General features: G+C 40.7%; 1 protein-coding gene across 2 annotated transcripts in view; it reads left to right on the top strand.

Annotated features, from left to right (window-relative positions):
* The window catches only part of PIK3C3 (phosphatidylinositol 3-kinase catalytic subunit type 3), a 130,795-nt gene that overhangs the window by 37,690 nt on the left and 74,512 nt on the right, over positions 1-18,593 (top strand). For both annotated transcript variants that reach the window (XM_030566668.1, XM_030566669.1), the window contains 6 exons: positions 2,343-2,435; positions 7,152-7,337; positions 8,756-8,910; positions 10,779-10,869; positions 14,025-14,092; positions 17,806-17,911. In XM_030566668.1, coding sequence (XP_030422528.1) covers positions 2,343-2,435; positions 7,152-7,337; positions 8,756-8,910; positions 10,779-10,869; positions 14,025-14,092; positions 17,806-17,911 — 699 coding nt within the window. The remainder of the gene's footprint in view (positions 1-2,342; positions 2,436-7,151; positions 7,338-8,755; positions 8,911-10,778; positions 10,870-14,024; positions 14,093-17,805; positions 17,912-18,593) is intronic.

Here is an 18,593-nt window from a genome sequence, read left to right as displayed (position 1 = left end):
CAGCCAAAGTCATTCCCATCTGGTTACTTTGAGATGAGTTAGAGTATGTCTACACTATGGAATTGTTCCGATTTTACAGAAACTGGTATTTGGAAACAGATTGTATAAAGTCAAGTGCACACGGCTGCAGTAAGCACGTTAATTTGGCGGTGTGCGTCCATGTACTGAGGCTAGCGTCGATTTCTGGAGCGTTGCGCTGTGGGTAGCTATCCCACAGTTCCTGGAGTCTCCCCCGCCCATTGCAATTCTGGGTTGAGATCCCAATGCCTGATGGTGCAAAAACAGTGTCGCAGGTGATTCTGGGTAAATGTCGTCAGTCAGTCCCTCCTCCGTGAAAGCAACGGCAGGCAATCATTTTGTGCCCCTTTCTCTGGATTGCCCTGGCAGATGCGATGGCACGGCAACCATGGAGCCCGTTTAGCCTTTTCTCACTGTCACCGTCTGTGTACTGGATGCTGCTGACAGACACGGTACTGCAGTACCACACAGCAGCATCTCCTTGCCTTTGCAAGTTAGCAGAGATGGTTACCAGTCATATTGTACTGTCTGTTGCTGTCATGGGTGCTCCTGGCTGGCCTCGGTGACGCTGGCCGGGGCTCATGGACAAAAATGAATGACTCCGCAGGTTATTCCTTTCTTTAAGTTTTGTCTAAAGGGAGAGTCAGTCCTGCCTAGAATATCAGGCAAGTCTACTAAAGAACCAGAGAGGCAAACAGCCGCTCTGGGTCAGAGCCTCAGACATTTCGCAGAAATGATGAGCTGCCTGCCATTCTAGGGAGTGTCCCTGCAACAACCCCACCCATTGCTTCCCTCCTCTCCCACCCCTCCTGGGCTACTGTGGCAGTTATCTCCCCATTGTGTGATGAAGTAATAAAGAATACATGAAGAAACAACATTGCCTTTATTGCCTCTGCAAGCAGAGATAAAAGGGAGTGTGGACGGGAACGCAGCCTCTGGCTGCTATGCTATTTCAGGCAGGACTGAATCTCCAGGAGACAAAGCTTAAAGAAGGGAATGACCGGGAGTCATTCCCATTTTTGCCCAGGCGCTCCCGGCCGACTTCACTGAGGTCAGCCAGGAGCACTCACGGGATGATGATGACAGATACCAGTCATATTGTACCATCTGCCATCAGGAAGGGAAGGGAATGCTGCTGCGTAGTGCTGCAGCACCGAGTCTACGAGCAGCATCCAGTAGACATACGGTGACATTGAAAAAAGGCTAGAAACTATTTTTTTCCCTTTTCTTTCATGGGGGGGCTGACGACATATACCCTGAACCACCCACGACAATGTTTTTGTGACCCTTCAGGCATTGGGAGCTCAGCCAAGAATACAAATGGTTTTTGGAAAGTGCGAGAACTGTGGGATAGCTAGTGTCCTCAGTCCCCCCTCCCTTCCTCCATGAGCGTCCATTTGATTCTTTGGCTTTCTGTTACACTTGTCTCAGCTCCTTAAGTTTCACACAGCACTGTTTTGAGTCCCTTTTGTGGCCTCTGTCTATCATAGCCTTGGAGATTTTTTCAAATGCTTTGGCATTTTGTCTTTTGGAATGGAGTTCTGATAGAACAGATTCATCTCCCCATACAGAGATCAGCTTCAGTATCTCCCGTACGGTCCATGCTGGAGCTCTTTTTTTGATTCTGGGACTGCATGGTCACTTGTGCTGATCAGCACTCCACGCTGGTCAAACAGGAAATGAAATTCAAAAGTTCGTGGGGCTTTTCCTGTCCACCTGGCCAGTGCACCCGAGTTCAGATTGCTGTCCAGAGCGGTCACAATGGTGCACTGTGGGATAGCTCCCGGAGGCCAATACTGTCGAATTGTGGCCACACTAACTCTAATCCGAAATGGCAATACCAATTTCAGCGCTACTCCCCTCGTCGGGGAGGAGTACAGATATCTGTATTAAGAGCCTTTTATATCAATATAAAGGGCTTTGTTGTGTGGACGGATACAGGGTTAATGCTATTTAACACTGCTAAATTCCATATAAACTCTCAGTGTAGACCAGGCCAAAGACTTTCTACACTCTTGAGTGCAAAGGAATCCACATCACACATACTAATTGGCATTTTTGGCAGTCTCAGCAGCAGGGCCAAGTAGTGATAGGTCTATGGATACCCTGATCTCTACGGGTGGTTCATCTAAGATCAGGGTTGAAGAGCATCACTTGTGTAGTATTGGGAAATTGTCCGTTCTGTTCTGCTTATGGATAGACAAAGGCCTTCATTCTACTATGTGGTCAATATGGCGTATGATACACTAAATTCTCTCAACTTCTTTACAAGATCAATATGTATAATTTTTATTACAAACTATTATCTGGAAATTTTTTAATAGATCATAGTGAGTTATCCACCAACAAAGCAACTGACATATGAGGAACAGGATTTAGTTTGGAAGTTCAGATACTATCTTACTAATCAAGAAAAGGTAAGATTAAATGGATTAAATATATAGTGATCACTGTACATTGTTGCTGAGTAATGTATCTTCATGTTTCGTTAGTGCAACTGACTTTTTAAGTGTCTGCCTCTTCAGAGTTGTGAATCTCTGAGCTGACAAAGGATATTTAGTCGAGATATTTTTCATTAATGGAACAATTGTGCTGGTAAAGACTAGTGACCTGTATTTTTTAAATCCTATTGGCCAAATACTTTTAAAACTTGTAGCTCAAAATCTCTGGTGAGTTCCTTTAAATTGCTCTTCTGCCAAGCCTGCCAGGATTAATCCACCAAATAAACTTGTTTAACTTCTGCAAATATAGCACAAATCACAAGCTGCATGCCTTCTAGATAATAGGCTAGGTTACTGGAAAGTGAATTAGAATTAGATGGTCAAATAATACCCCTCCTTGCCACCCCCCAAAAAGTGTATTGTTCAGTGATTATTTAATGAATAGTATTGCATTAGCTCTAACTGGGAACTTTCTGTTTTGCCTTATGTGGGGTCCCAGAAAATTGTAGCTGGACTATGTTAAAATAAGGAACAGTTTAAAATGACCAGTTATTTTCATGATAGGTAATCAGCTATAAACCAGGCTGAAGCCATAGTCTTAACTTGTTTATATTTTTGGGTGACCTCTAGCAAAGGATCTCAATTCCTGATTCAACAAAGCATTTAAGTATGTGCTTGGCTGAGCTCTCTTCTCCCCATTCAGCTCTATGAGTAATCCTTAACAACTTGTTGCTGGTGCTTTGAGTCTGGCCAGTATTCTGTTAATGATTCCTGACGTGAAAAGACTGTTTCAAAAGAAAAAAAAATAGCAGAGTTGTCCTTGGTTTGCCAAATCTCTATTGCTGCCTTGCTGGTTGCTGCCACCCGACACCCGTCATTTCTCCTTGGGAACAGGCATTTTGTATAATGGAAGAGACAGTTGATTGAGTCAACATTGTCTCATTGAAGTATTTCCCACAGGCCTTTGGGGAAAAGGTGTCCCAGAGATCATGAGATTACTTTTGGAGAAGTTTGCTTGTGGTGGCTTGGGGGGGAAACTGATACCTCGGAGGTGACACTGCATACTGCTTGTGTACTGTTCTCAAGAACTACCAGAACTAAGTTCCTTCTTTGTGCCTTAAGCAAAGGGTACAATCTAGCACTCAATGTGATCTGGAACATAGGGATATTAAGTGACTGAAAAAGAACATTCTTAGTAGAGCTGTCAAGCAATTAAAAAAATTATCATGATTAATTGTGCAATTAAAAAAATTAATTGCATGATTAATTGTGCTGTTAAACAATAGAATACCAATTTAAAGATTTTGGGATGTTTTCTACATTTTCAAATATATTCATTTCAATTACAATGCAGAATACGAATTGTACAGTGCTCACTTTATGATTACAAATATTAGCACTGTAAAAAACAAAATAGTATTTTTCAATCACCTAATACAAGTGCTGTAGTGCAATCTCTTAATTCTGCATTTGTAAGTTCAACTTTCATGATAATGTACAAAAAAAACCTGCATTCAGAAATAAAGCAACGTAAAACTTTAGAGCCTAGAGGTCCACTCAGTCGTACTTCTTGTTCAGCCAGTCGCTCAGACAAACAAGTTTGTTTACATTTGCAGGCAATAATGCTGCCTGCTACTTCTTTACAATGTCACCTGAAAGTGAGAACAGGCATTTACATGGCATTGTTGTAGCTGGAGTTGCAAGATATTTTCATTCCTGATGTGCTAAAGATTCATACGTCCATCCCTTCATGCTTCAACTACCATTCCAGAGGACATGCATCCATGCTGATGATGGATTCTGCTCAATAATGATCCAAAGCAGTGTGGACCAATGCATGTTCATATTTATCATCTGAGTCAGATGCCAGCAACAAAATGGTTCTTTTTTGGTGGTTCGGGTTGTATAGTTTCTGCATCAGAGTGTTGCTCTTTTAAGACTTCTGAAAGCATGCTCCGCATCTTGTCCTTCTCAGATTTTGGAAGGCAGTTCAGATTCTTAAACTTTGGGTTTAGTGCTATAGCTATCTTTAGAAATTGGATATTTGAATCTTCTTTGTGTTTTGTCAAATCTGTAGTGAAAGTGTTCTTAAATGAAACAACATATTCTGGGTTGTCATCAAAGACTACCATAACACAAAATATATGGCAGAATGCGGGTAACACCAAGGAGCAGGAGACATACAATTCTTCTCCTCAGAGTTCAGTCACAAATTTAATTAACACTTTTTTTTTTTTTTTTTTAAACAAGCATCACTGACATGGAAGTATGTCCTCTGGAATGGTGGTTGAAGTATGAAGAGGCATATGAATGTTTAGCATATCTGGCATGTAATTACCTTGCAATGCCGGCTACAAAAGTTCCATGTGAATGCTTGTTCTCACTTTCAGGTGAAATTGTAAATAAGAAGTGGGCAGCATTATTACCCGTAAATGTAAACAAACTTGTTTGTCTGAGTGATTGGCTGAACAAGAAGTAGGACTGAGTGGACTTATAGGCTCTGAAGTTTTACATTCTTTTGTTATGGAATGCAGTTACATAACAAAAATATTTATACATTTATAAGTTGCACTTTCACAATAGAGATTGCAATACAGTACTTGTATGGTGTGAACTGAAAAATACTATTTCTTTTGTTTGTCATTTTTACAATGCAGATATTTGTAATCCAAAGTAATATAAAGTGAGCACTGTACACTTTGTATTCTGTGTTGCAATTGAAATCAATATATTTGAAAATGTAGAAAAATATCCAAAAATATTTAATACATTTCAATTGGTATTCTGTTTCACTGCGATTAATCATGATTGATTTTTTTCAGTTAATCACATGAGTTAGCTGCGATTAATCAACAGCCCTAATTCTTAGTACTCTAGATAACAGTAAGACTGATTTATTAAAAAAGCAAACAATTGTTTTTTCATTCAAGCAGAAAGAGAGGTCTATTTAACATAACAATAAGACCTGTAAAACCTTGCAAAGACCCTTTTTCCCCTGACAATCTCCCCCATGATTGATGCAGATTTTAAGGGTTTATTTTCCCCTTTGGTGTGCTTGTAAACCTCATAGTCTCTAGTGATAACTGAGGCCCTGGCTACACTGGCGCTTTGCAGCGCTGCAACTTTCTTGCTCAGGGGTGTGAAAAAACACATCCCTGAGTGCAGCAAGTTACAGTGCTGCAAAGCGCCAGTGTAAACAGTGCCCCAGCGCTGCAAGCTAATCCCCACGGGGAGGTGGAGTACGTGCAGCGCTGAGAGAGCTCTCTCCCAGCGCTGGCACCGCGACCACACTCGCACTTCAAAGCGCTGCCACGGGAGCGCTCCGGCAGCAGTGCTTTGGAGTTTCGAGTGTGGCCAAGCCCAGAGTGCGTTAATTGGGAGGAATAAATTGTGAATTTGAGGCCATGTCTACACTTACAGTTTTGCAGCGCTGGTAGTTACAGCTGTGTTCGTACAGCTGTGTAGGGCCAGCGCTGCAGTGTGGCCACATTTGCAGCACTTGCAGCGCTGTTGGGAGTGGTGCATTGTGGTCAGCTATCCCAGCATTCAAGTGGCTGCAACGTGCTTTTCAAAAGAGGGGGGGTGGGGTGGAATGTGACAGGGAGCGTGGAGGAGACAGACAGAATGGGTTTTTGGAGTTGACACTGTTCTCAGCTCCCTGCCTTGCAAGTTCTAAGGACTGGAAGACACGGTGCCTACCTTCAATCATTTTAAAAGTTCTAACTCCCTTCCCCCACTCCTCTCTCATTCACTAAATGCAAATTATGTAATTCTAAATACCCGTCAGACCAGATAACCAACTGCTCAACACTGACTTCCTCCTCCCCCTCTGCCGGTGTGAGCGTGCTGTTTCTCTCTTCAAGCAAACAGCTGTGAACATTCCAAAGTAATTCCCTTGCCTGCCTCCACTCACTCAGCAAACAGGAGCTGTGTTTGTTTTTTAAATAAGCAGTTTGTCTGAACTCCGAGCTCTCCCTTTCTTCCGGTTTGTTGTAGACAGGAATTCTGGGATACCTCCTTATACCCCGGAGGTCAATAAAAGCGCTGGTGGGCGTCCACACTTGCTGACCAGCGCTGGATCACCAGCGCTGGAATCCCTACACCCGAGGCTCGACCAGGTGTACAGCCAGCGCTGCAACCAGGGAGTTACAGCGCTGGCCGTGCTTTGCAAGTGTGGCCACATCCTAAGTTGCAGCGCTGTAACCCCCTCACCAGCGCTGCAACTCTCTAGTGTAGCCATGGCCTGAGATTGCTGCTATAGAAGATGTAATTCTCTTGCACTGTAGCTCTTTAATCTAACTTCAGAGGACCTTACAAAAATTGAAGAATTAATCCTCCCAACACCCCCACAAGGTAGGTGAGAATTATCACCTCACTTTATAGATGTGGGAGCAATAATGCATAGTGAGATTAAGTGCCTTGGTCAATATCATGCAGCAGGTCAGTAGCATAACCGGGAATAGAACACAGATCTGATTCACACTGGTGTGTAGTCACTCAAGTTTAGTTGTCCAGATTATTGCCATTCACTTCAATTGGGTTCCACAGTTTGCTGTTATAATTGCAGTAAGAATCCGGCCATATGTCTTGTGTTGACTTAAACTAAAATATCTAACTCTCTTTAAATATTCCAGTTCATTGATTTCTTTAATTGCTTAGGAATCATCAGTTTTTATAATCTTCTTTGTTTAGGCTTTGACAAAGTTCTTGAAATGTGTCAACTGGGACCTACCTCAGGAGGCAAAGCAGGCACTGGAGTTACTGGGGAAATGGAAGCCAATGGATGTAGAAGATTCTCTGGAACTGTTGTCATCTCATTTCACCAATCCAACTGTGCGGCGGTATGCTGTTGCCAGGTTGCAACAGGCAGATGATGAGGTATTAAAGGACTCTCTTGTTCAGTGTGTGTACTTTACTTTCACCTGTGAAAATCAAAGGACCTAAAGTAGTACACGGAGAAATGTACAGTTTCCATAATGTTTGCTGCTACCTAAATATTTATTACCTTTTATAGGAAGGGAATTATGAAAGATAATAAAAGGTTGACTGTGAAGCTGTTTAATGTATGTTTCCATTTTTAGAGAGAATAAAACTTCTAGCTTTATTAAGCAAAACTCCTCACAAAGCAAATCAATACTCTGTATTAGATGTCTTCAGCCATGCAAATGAAACAATTATACTTTCTCCCCACAACCCAAAAGATCAGTTTTGATGCTAACCTGTTCACTTCAAAATTAACTGCTCCATTGTTGAATAGTAAACCAGGTACTTCTAGCAATCTGTTTTGTAAATAGCAGGTATGTCCTGACATTGCATTCCTTTGAGGAAGAAGGTACAGAAAGATATTATGTTAGCTAGAAATGAGATAAAACATTTGAGATAGAGGGGGATTTTTTTTTGATAACCCATGTAAAAACATGCATTAATGGAATCTAATCTTTTATTTAGGTTTTAATATTCATATTACATCTGCCTCCTGTTTTTATGATAGGGAATTTTATGCACTCATGATTGTGCCTGTTGGATGCATAACACATTTTCTTAAAAGCAGCCCATAAAACTGACCAGCTCACAATAGGGAACACTAATTGCCCCCTAGTTAGCACCTCACCCACAGTAAGACTGACTCCCGCAATAATACCCCCATAATATTCTTGACCAAAAAGATATTCCTTGCACCATGCACTGAAGATCACGAAACAGGTTCTGGTAGACCATCAGAGGGGAGAAATTCCTTAGGTGGTAATTAATTAAAAACCTTGTCTTAAGAATTCAAATCTAGGGACTGTTGTTGCTTTGTTGGTTTTAGCTTTTATGATGGTGCATAAGGGAAGAGGCAGCATTAGATAGCCACATCTCAGGCTCTGTCCAACTTTTACAGATGGAAGTCAAACACATTAAAGTGAATAGTTTAACCAATTTTCATTAAATAAGACTAACATGGCTACATTAAACGGATAATGGAAGTTGATTACAATAAGGTATGAGGAAGACTAATGCTAGCCACTCTAAAACAGAAATATACACCCTGAGATGTGTATTTACATTGCTAATATGGCTTTTTAATAATGAAAACAGTGCAAGAAATAGAAACTTCCTGTGTGCCAGGTTATATTCATGACCACCCTTTCTACCCTCCACTAGCCATTACTCAGTTCCTGCTTCCATTTCTTTACTGATCACTAAGCCCTGATTTAGGTTTGTGAGTAAATGATGTAATTCTCAGAAGTGCTGAGCATCCAACAGCTCATTTCTCACTGCATCTTTTTTTCCTTCCTCTGTTATCTCCTTCCAAGGATTTGTTGATGTACCTGTTGCAGTTGGTCCAGGCCTTGAAATATGAAAATTTTGATGACATAAAGAATGGATTAGAGCCAAATAAGAGGGACAGTCAGGGTTCGATGTCCGAGAGTATGGCAACATCAGGAACGAATGCTGCAGAAATAGACAGGTAAGGTGCTTTTGCTTTGAGAAGGGAAGAAACAAGGAATATTGGCATCAGCAGTAAAATACTGATTCTGACTTGCAGGCATGCTGCAGTTTTGTCACTAGCATATACTAAGTTTATATTGCAAGGTTGCTACTCTTGCTTTATTTATGAGACCTTTGTGATGCTTCCAGTCACTACCATGTTGAAGACTTAAAGCTCTGAGGCTGCTATGGGGTTATTTTGGTTGAAAGTCTCATAGTGCCATTCCTGAGACATTAAAGTAATTATTTGGTTCTTTGACTTTAAATCTAACTAGTCATTGAACTGGGTGATTTTTGGTAGAAAGTTTCTTTTGGAAATAGGTTGGGTTTTCTTAAAATATGTATGTGGCTGGCTAGCAAGAACCCAGTCATCTGACGGTGTCTAGCACAAAATTTTGTGTTGTGATGATACTTGGTCTAAAAATTTAAGTTTGCAAAGGTCCTGGATACCCATTTGTTATGAAAACAGAAATAGAAGGCAAGGAAATACTGAGGCCTGTGAATGCCTGTTTCCCTGCAATACAGGAAAATTACTCTGTGATTATTCATCACATATATTTTCTTAGTCCTTCACAGAAGGACAACCTCTGTTGCCCGGGATCCCTACCTATTTGCCCTAGAGAAAAAGCCTTTCTTTATATACATCATCCACCAAGATTTTCACTCCTGTGTTTCAACTCCTTATATAGAGAGAGACAGAACTCCCTAAGCTCCTGAAATACTTTAGTCCTTAGAGCAGTAGTATTGGGTGGAGCATGAGAGAGTCCCATTTCCAGCAGTCATGCACAAAACTCTTAAATTTAAATCTTGCACATTAAATCTTCCAATTGGTTCCATCTTGACTGTAGTTGCCAAAGCAGGTCACCACAGGTGTGCTTGTCCAGTTGATGCTCCAATCTTTGTCTGAACTGATATAAAGCATGGTCAAGTATCCCTCACAGTGTTCCTGCCCTTCCAGCCAAATTCAAGTTGTTAAATGCTTAAACCTAGTTCTCTTGGAGTTATATTTTCAAAAGTACCAAAGGAACTTAGGTGCCCAAGTCACTTTTGACAATGGAACTTAAGCTCCGAAGTGTTAGATGACTTAAAGTTTTCAAAAACATCTATCTGTGGCACTTAGTGTCTCTGCTTAAGGTGTAGTCATTTCAATACTGACTTGACACTTAAGCATTCAAATTCAGTGATTCTTTTTGATATCCTACTCTTGAGAGAGGGTGTTCTCAGAGCCCCAGAGGAGGAAGAAAGGCAGACCGCTTCCCTGGTTTTAAATAATCTCTGTGGCAGAGCAGTGTCATTGAAAGGCTAAAATCTACTGCCTCAAACTAAAACCAGGTGCAGACTAAAATCAGATTTGTCTGCAAATATCTCTCAATGCACTGGGAAATGAAGAATACATCTGGCCTCTTCTGGTGAGATTGCCATGAATTTGATTTGAGGCCAGCCCTGTAGTGCTTTGAAAGGAAGTCCCTCAAAGCAAAAACCTGAGCTGATCAAGACTCCATATTGATGATGTGGCCGGCTCCTAATAGGCATAGTGAGAGAGCTTCACCACTGAAGCATCTTACACCATCTTTCTTGAAACAGGCTCTGATCATTCATGTGCTTGAAGTTTTCATGTTTAATTCTTTTTACAACCACATTATAACTAAGTTTAGGTTTTCTGGCGGAATTAATGTTGCCACTATTGTTAGCTGTTGAGCCTATTTGGCTAATTGGGAAACCTACAACAATGGAGTACAATCTAATTAATATCCATTGCAAATGGAATGTACACCATAGTATTTTTTGTACTGTTAATGTGATCTCAAATCCTAATTGTAAAACACATTTTATTTCTTTACTTTACAGTTCCCAGATCATAGCGAGTCCCCTTCCTCCTGTATCCTCCCCACCTCCTACTTCTAAAACAAAGGAGTCTGCAGAGAGTGAAAACCTTGAAGTAAGTAAAACATGTTAGTTATCATGTTGGATACTTCCTAGTTAATCATTGTTTTATAGTGGTCTTTATCGCATAGAATTTGACTAATAAGCTAAATATAACAAGTTTAGTGAACTTGATATGATAGAATCCTAGTGTGTCAGGGTTGGAAGGGACCTCAGGAGGGCATCTAGTCCAACCCCTTGCTCAACGTAGGACCAATCCCCAGGCAGATTTTTGCCCCATATTCTCTAAATGGCCCCCTCAAGAATTGACCCGACAACCTTGGGTTTAGCAGGCCAATGCACTATTGAAACCATCAATGACAGCGCGATGCCATTTAGTAAACATACTCGCGAGAATCCTAAATGGTTAATAATATGACCAGAAGAAAGAAATTAAGCAGTTCTCAGTTTTGGATCCATGCACATCCCCATGCTGTAAGCGAAATCGTGCCATACGGATGCACGTTCATGTTTGACTCTCCCTGAAAGAACATTGTTACCTAGTCCAAAAGACAAAACTTTAGTTTTTACTCTTGCCCTGGGAATATAAATGTGTTTAAGAAGAAATGTTCAAGTGAACTAAATATAAAGATTACTTTATTAAGAAAATACTGATGTTTTTTCTTAACATTTGTATCTAAGTTGAAAGCAGCAAAGAGTCCTGTGGCATCTTATAGACTAACAGATGTATTGGAGCATGAGCTTTCGTGGGTGAATACCCCCTCGTAAGATGCATTATTTACCCACGAAAGCTCATGCTTCAATACATCTGTTAGTCTATAAGATGCCACAGGACTCTTGGTTGCTTTTTACAGATCCAGACTAACATGGCTACCCCGCTGATATATCTAAGTTGTTTATGAACACAGTCACACTAATAGGAATAGGTTAATGTTGCATTGTGTATATTTCTGTTAAGCACAAAGATTAGTACCTTTTGGTAAAGATAAAAATGAATGTAGAAAAACATAGTGAGCATATAATATTACTTTCAAGGTAACTTGAATGTGCTTACATATATTCTAATTAGTGTGTATATATTTCTTTTATACATATTTTTTATCTATATAGCGCACACATCAAAAACTGCATTCCTGGACCAGATCCTCAACTGGTATAAATGGCCTAACTCCATTGATTACTATCCTAATTTACACCAGTGGAAGATTTGGCCCTTCTCTTTGTAGTAGATGTTGGATAAAGATAGGGAGATGAACTGATGACTGAACTGAAGCCAGTATAACTGTCTGGTATGTTATTGGTCTGAGAGCATTCACCTTTGCTCCACTCAAAGTCCGTGCAGTTTACTTCCTGGGGTTTAGTTCTAGTCACAAAATAAATCCTAAGCGAAGCAAGACAAAATTCAGCCCAAGCCTTTTCTTGGGGTTGACTGCTGCCATAGTTCATCTGAGGGCTGCTCAGCCCTGACTTTTGGTCCTCTCTAGCAAGCTGCTCTGACCTTTTGCATCCAGGCGGGTAATCAGCTACTTTCCAACATTGAGTCACCAGACACTACTTAGGTGGTGGTCATGCTAGAAAATGTGAACAAGATACGATAGTTAGATACATATTACCCGATTCTTGCGTTTCCCGGTCTAAGGCTGGAGATGTGCAAAATTACACACAAAATGTATAATTAAAGAACATTATGTGCTTTTGTCTTTTGATGTATTGGTAGACGTAATGAATGTTAGTGGACATTTAATTTCTGTATAACATAACTTAATGTGATTTAAAAAAAAAAAGTTTAATTTCCTATTTAATTTTGAATTTGGGGTAGATCACACTTAGTTTTTTGACCAAACAAACAAATAGGCTTCTCCAAAGGCTATTTTTGTGACTCTTGAGAAACAGTTTTCTCTGTAGTTTCATGTCTATCTACAATCCTCATGCTTCTGTAGTTTCTGTATAGTAGAATGGTATGTTACCATTTACAGTAGAACCTCACAGTTATGGGCACCTTGGGAATGGAGGTTGTTCGTAACTCTGAAATGTCCGTAACTATGAACAAAGCACAGTTCAGGCTCTTGCTCCAGCAGGCTAGGTTCTAGCACAGGGGTGGGCAGACTATGGCCTGGGGGCCGCATCTGCCCCTTCAGACGTTGTAATCCGGCCCTCGAGCTCCTGCCGGGGAGTGGGGTCCGGGGCTTGTCCCAGTCCACATGTGCCATGGTTCTGCGTGGCTCCCAGAAGCAGCAGCATATCTCCCCTCCAGCTCCTAGGCATAGGGGCATATGGGACTCTGCACACTGCCCCCGCAACTCCCATTGGCCAGAAACCACGGCCAGTGGGAGTTGCAGGGATGGCGCCTGAGGACAGGGCAGTGCACAAAGCCACGTATCCATCCTTCTGTTTAGGAATCGGAAGAGGGACATGCTGCTGTTTCTAGGAGCTGCTTGAGGTAAGCGCTGCCTGGAGCCTGCCTAGTCCCCTCCAGTGCCCCAGTCCCCTGCCCCAGCCCTGATCTCACTCCCACTCGCCGAACCCCTTGGTCCCACCCTCCTGCACCCCAGAATCCACACCTCCAGCTGGATCCCTCACCCCCTCCTGCACCACAACACTCAATTTCATGAGCTTTCATGGGCCGCCATACAATTTCCATACTCAGATGTGGCCCTCAGCCAAAAGTTTGCCTACCCCTGCTCTAGCAGAAGCTCCCTCCTCAGCCCTGGCAGTTTCCTTGCAGGCAGCTTCTTTCCCTGGGTTGGACTGAGTTTAATTCCCTCCCCCTCCCGGCTGGGGGAGGGAGGGAGAAAACAGCTTGTCCTGCTCCCGGATGGGGCAGGAGAGGTGAAAACAGCCCCTCCCCGTCCTGGCTGGGGGAGGAGGAGCGGTGAAAGTGGCACCGAACCCAGTGCTGCTCCTGTTCTGCTGGTTCCATCTGCCTGGGCTGGCAGTGCCAGTGTCTTCACTTCCTAGCTGTAAGTGGCTGCCCCGTGGGTGGGATGTGGACGGGAAGCCCAGATGTGCCTACCTTTAAGATACAATACAGACACAGTAAAGTACTTGGGGGTTTTGTTTTGTTTTGGAGGGAGAGAGGTGTCTCCTGCTTCCCTATTGGTTATTTCTGGTTTCACATGATGTGCAGTTGGCTGGTCAGTCTGTAACTCTGGTGTTTGTAGCTTTGAGGTTGTACTGTATAACTTTTTTACTCTTTTTAATCTATTCCAGCAAGACCTTTGCACTTTCTTGATATCCCGAGCCTGCAAGAATTCCACACTGGCTAACTACTTATACTGGTATGTCAAAACTTACTTTGTATTATTTGTATTAGGGTCCCCAAATTTGAGATCAGGGTCCAGTTGTGCAAGGAGCTATACAGACATAGAATAAAAGATAGTCTTTGCCTTGTGGAATTTAATAATTTCTATATTTGAAATGCAATAATGTGTTAAAATACACAAAAGAAGGGATGAGGATTACACAGTGTGCAGTTACATAGGGTAACTAGTATAAGGATGGCAGTCTCTAGCTTTATACAATATCTAGAGACATACGCTTACATGTTAAAGTGAGCGCATTATATTTGCATTAATGCAGTAATCAAAAAGAATTTTAAATTCTCACTTTATGGTCTACAAGTGTCTTTCAGTTGGAAGAAAAAAATGTAATTCAGTTTTGGATTGTTATGATTTTTGTGTCTTTCCCCACCTTATGAATGACCTAGAGTTGTGACACCTTGTCCAGATGATTGTTTTGCACTTAAATCACTGCACTAAGAATGTACCCCTGTTTTATAATTCTGTATGTCATTGATTGAAAATGGTTATCAGAAGTATGCTGTAACTAATACTAATATGCTGTGAATAGAACATAATAGTTGGAAATGAAAGGGTGAATTAAAATACTGTCCAAAATGGTGTGCCAAAATTTTGACTTATTCTGACAGTGCTTCCAGTTGTAAGTCCATCTTCACAAAATATATCCTTGTCTTCCCTCTTGCATACAATATTTACATTTAAAAATATAAATCAAACAGAAGCATGATTTACTACAACACATGGTGAGCATGAATGCACACTCTTTTTGTCTTTGTCATAGCCTGGATTGTTTGTTTAAACTAGAAATATAATAGACTCCTTTTGTGAAGGTGAGGAACTACAAGTGTGATCACTGGAAATAGACATTAAATATTTGGTCCGGTCAAACATTCTTATTTATTTAAATAGAAATAACTTAGTCTAGCTTCACTTGCTTACATGTATGGTTCATTTCACAGTCATTACTGAAGTTTTTGCGTTTTGCTAATTACATAAAACCCCAAGTCTTTTCATACATACAAAATTGTATGCAGTTTGTATCACTAGAGAATACAAGTACATTGCATTCTGAAACTTGGAACAAACTTTCTTTTTCCTAACTCATTCAGTCAACAGACTGTCAAGCTCTCTCAAAACACTCTTGCCTTCTGACCGTAAAATCAGCTAATTTATTCTTTCTTTTCCTTTCAGACATCTCAATTTCTCAGTGACAAAATCCAAATGTGTCAGCTGCAGTTTGATCTGGCATAGCCATAAATCCTTTTGGCTGCTGATCAGTTACGTTTTTCAACTAACCAGACGCAGCATGAGCTTAAAACAATCAATAGAAAAATTCAGTAATCCTTGAAACTCAAGCATCACAGTCATATTACTGTGACGCTAGAGTCATTCCTGTACTTTTTCACTTTTGTGCATAGATGACTAAAACTATTTCTTGTGCATGCATCATCTACTGATCTACTGAGGCATATGATATCAGGTCTTTGGGCCTGCCTCTCAAGAAGTTAGAGATACCATGTAGTACTTCCCTTTGCAAAGAAAGATGAGATAAAGGCACATTTTAATGAATTTCTTTGCATTTTCCCTTTTTCCCTTTGCTTGTTGAGTACATAAGCTTCGAAAATACAAGCTGTCAGACTTCATTTCCTCTGTAGTAAGATCTAAATTTGTAGCCTTAAAAAAGGCTATCCCACTAGCAATCACTGCTGCAAGAGTAAGAGAGCTTTGAAAATGGCTTCTGGTTAGCTATAGGATTTATTAAGATTATAGCCCTTTTGAAACCCAGGTATTTATCTGGATACTGAATGTATTTCAAATTTTTGTTATGAATTTGTAAATTAATTTAGAAAGATGTATAGCACACAAGCTTGATGGAAAATTCGTTTGATGTAGCGAGCTCTTGAATCAATTTGAAGAGACAGCCCACGACAGCAGATTATCTAATGGATTGTGCAGTTTCCTGCAGTTAATTTTCTCCGTTGAAAAGAGACAGTTTGATTAGTTCTTCTATGGCTACCAAATTTAGATATTAATCTCTATCTACTCAAAACATGCGTTTCGATCTAGAAATGTAGCTAGGTCATACAATCCTCTGCACATTGTCCTTCATGTCCATGTGCACCTTTGTCAACTTTCATATAGTTTTGTCTTGGGAATGGAATTGTAGCTCCATTTTTTGAATCGGCTCGTTGTCACCTCCTTTCATCTCCCATGCTGTTTAAATTAATTTATTTCTCTTTGGGGTGCCTGACACAGTGCTTAATTTGTGCCAGGGCTTGCTGGCGTTGAGCCCTGACACCGCTAGGCTTGGTAGTTCATAGCTTCGGCACCTCTGGGCTTGCTGTATCAGTTATGAATGTAAAAAAATTGCTTGAACCCTGGCACCTCTTTCATTACAAACTAAGCACTGACTTGACAGTAGTTGTCCCAGCATATAACCAGTTTCAGTGATCTAAAATAGAAACACAGTGTATGTTGCATAAGACAAGTAGAAACATAATTGTTAAGCAGAACATAAAATCAGGTAGACTTAATATTAGGACAAGTGTAGTTAGCTCGGCTCTCAGATTTATTCATTTGGCTTAATTTGTAATCAACATTCTTATCAGCACTCATCAAACTTGCTATCGGCTCTCACAGTATTTAAAAACCCAGTTATCCAATTGGTAACAAAAATATTCTGCTCATGCACCTCAAAACACTTAATGGCGTCAGAGGAGGTATTCCATTGAGCCTGTATAGTGCCTAACATGTTGGAGCTCCAGTAAACAGAAAGGTAACTGTCACAGCGTGGGTGGAATTAGTCCATAACGTCTGTGAAGACTGATTAGATTCACTACATTTGTACAATCACTTGATTTAATCCAAACCAAGCATTAGAAATTGTAATGTATTCAGTTGAATATTAAATAGCCCTGCCTAGAATACGCACAGTTGTATGTATTGTGCTATACTGTGTCTCAGAGGATAGAAGGGGGGTAATTGACAAATTGCTTGTTTTGGTTGGCATTACTTTATCATGTATAAGTGAAATTACATTTCTATGCTGCATATGAAATAAGGGCAATTAGAGTAAGAACCACACATAATTACCAAAATAAGGCATCGGATCATAAATGATCGTAAAATGCTGTTCTCTTCTTTGGCTGAGGCCTCTAGTCTGGTAGTCCTTTTAAAAATGAACAGTAACTTCTTTGCAAAGCCATGCTCTGTGATCCTCCCCAATTACTGCAGTGTCACCTGCAGTGACAATGCATTGGGCAGGGGAGGCAGGAATGGGGATTCAGGAGGTTGTTTGAATTGCCATTTTGTAGCCCTCGGATTAAGAATGGGTAATAGAACAGTGAGAATGGTAGAACACTCCTGTCAATGAGTGGTAGGACAAATTATTAGTGTAGATGGATATGCAATGAGGCAGAGGTGTGCGTTTGGGATACCCGTCCGAACCTGCCCTGGTTGAGTGCTATCACTCATGTCTAAAGTGAAAGTAAATCTCAAGTGTTTCAAGTAGTCCGTACATCAGTGGAAAGACACAGGGTGGTCTTTCCTGAAGGTTGAGGTTTTGCCCCGAATCAAGTACAAATTTAGTTTTGCTGTAATTGCAGATCTTTATTACACAGCTGTAGTATTGCACAGGTAAGTGACTTGTATCGCAGAAGGACAACCTAACCAAGATTGTTTTTGTGTTAAAGGTATGTAATAGTGGAATGTGAAGACCAAGACACTCAGCAGAGGGATCCAAAGACTCATGAAATGTACCTAAATGTGATGAGACGGTTTAGTCAGGCTCTATTAAAGGTAACCCATCCCTTAGGTAATGAAAGATTAAGGAATTTACAGGTGTTTGCTTTCTTTAAAAAGACACTAGTTTCCTACGATGCCATGCCATAAGCATTACAGTCTGCCAAGCCCCTACTTCTCACTGGAATTAATTTGATCTGCTGTAAATGATGTAATTTTAGTTCAAAATAAATGAATGCAACTATTAAGGAAAGTTTGTTTCCCTTTCTCTATTTGTTACTTTTCCGATAAACTGTAAACTGACTTTTCGTATCATGCTTGCCCCTAGACCCCCTTTCATCTGGCAGTGAACATCTGATATTTGGGGGGAATATTTGGCCCTGCTTGACAAACTTAAGGTTGGATCACTAGCCTTTGCTGAATCAAGAAGCACTGCCAATTTGTCTGTCAGCAGTAGAGGGTGCTGATGTAGTGAAAAAAGGTCCTTCTCCTTCGCTATAGTTCATAACTTCTGGCATATATGTACAGAGTTGGCTGGCTTAAGTCTAATGGTCAAGTATCTTTCACTGCATTTTACTTCACATCTCATTAATACTGCTTCAAGGTTTTTATGTGACTCATGTAGTACAAAGGCGTATTTCACATGCGAGAATCTTCATGAAACTTACTTTTTTCCCCCAGTGAAATAGTTTGTCATGCATGAATGTTCACCACTCAAATTATTATTATTGATGTAAAT

The sequence above is a fragment of the Gopherus evgoodei genome, chromosome 6 (genome assembly GCF_007399415.2).
Source record: "Gopherus evgoodei ecotype Sinaloan lineage chromosome 6, rGopEvg1_v1.p, whole genome shotgun sequence".
Lineage (NCBI taxonomy): Eukaryota > Metazoa > Chordata > Testudines > Testudinidae > Gopherus > Gopherus evgoodei.
The sequence above is the reverse complement of the archived record's forward strand: the minus strand, read 5'-3'. Positions and strand labels throughout refer to the sequence as shown.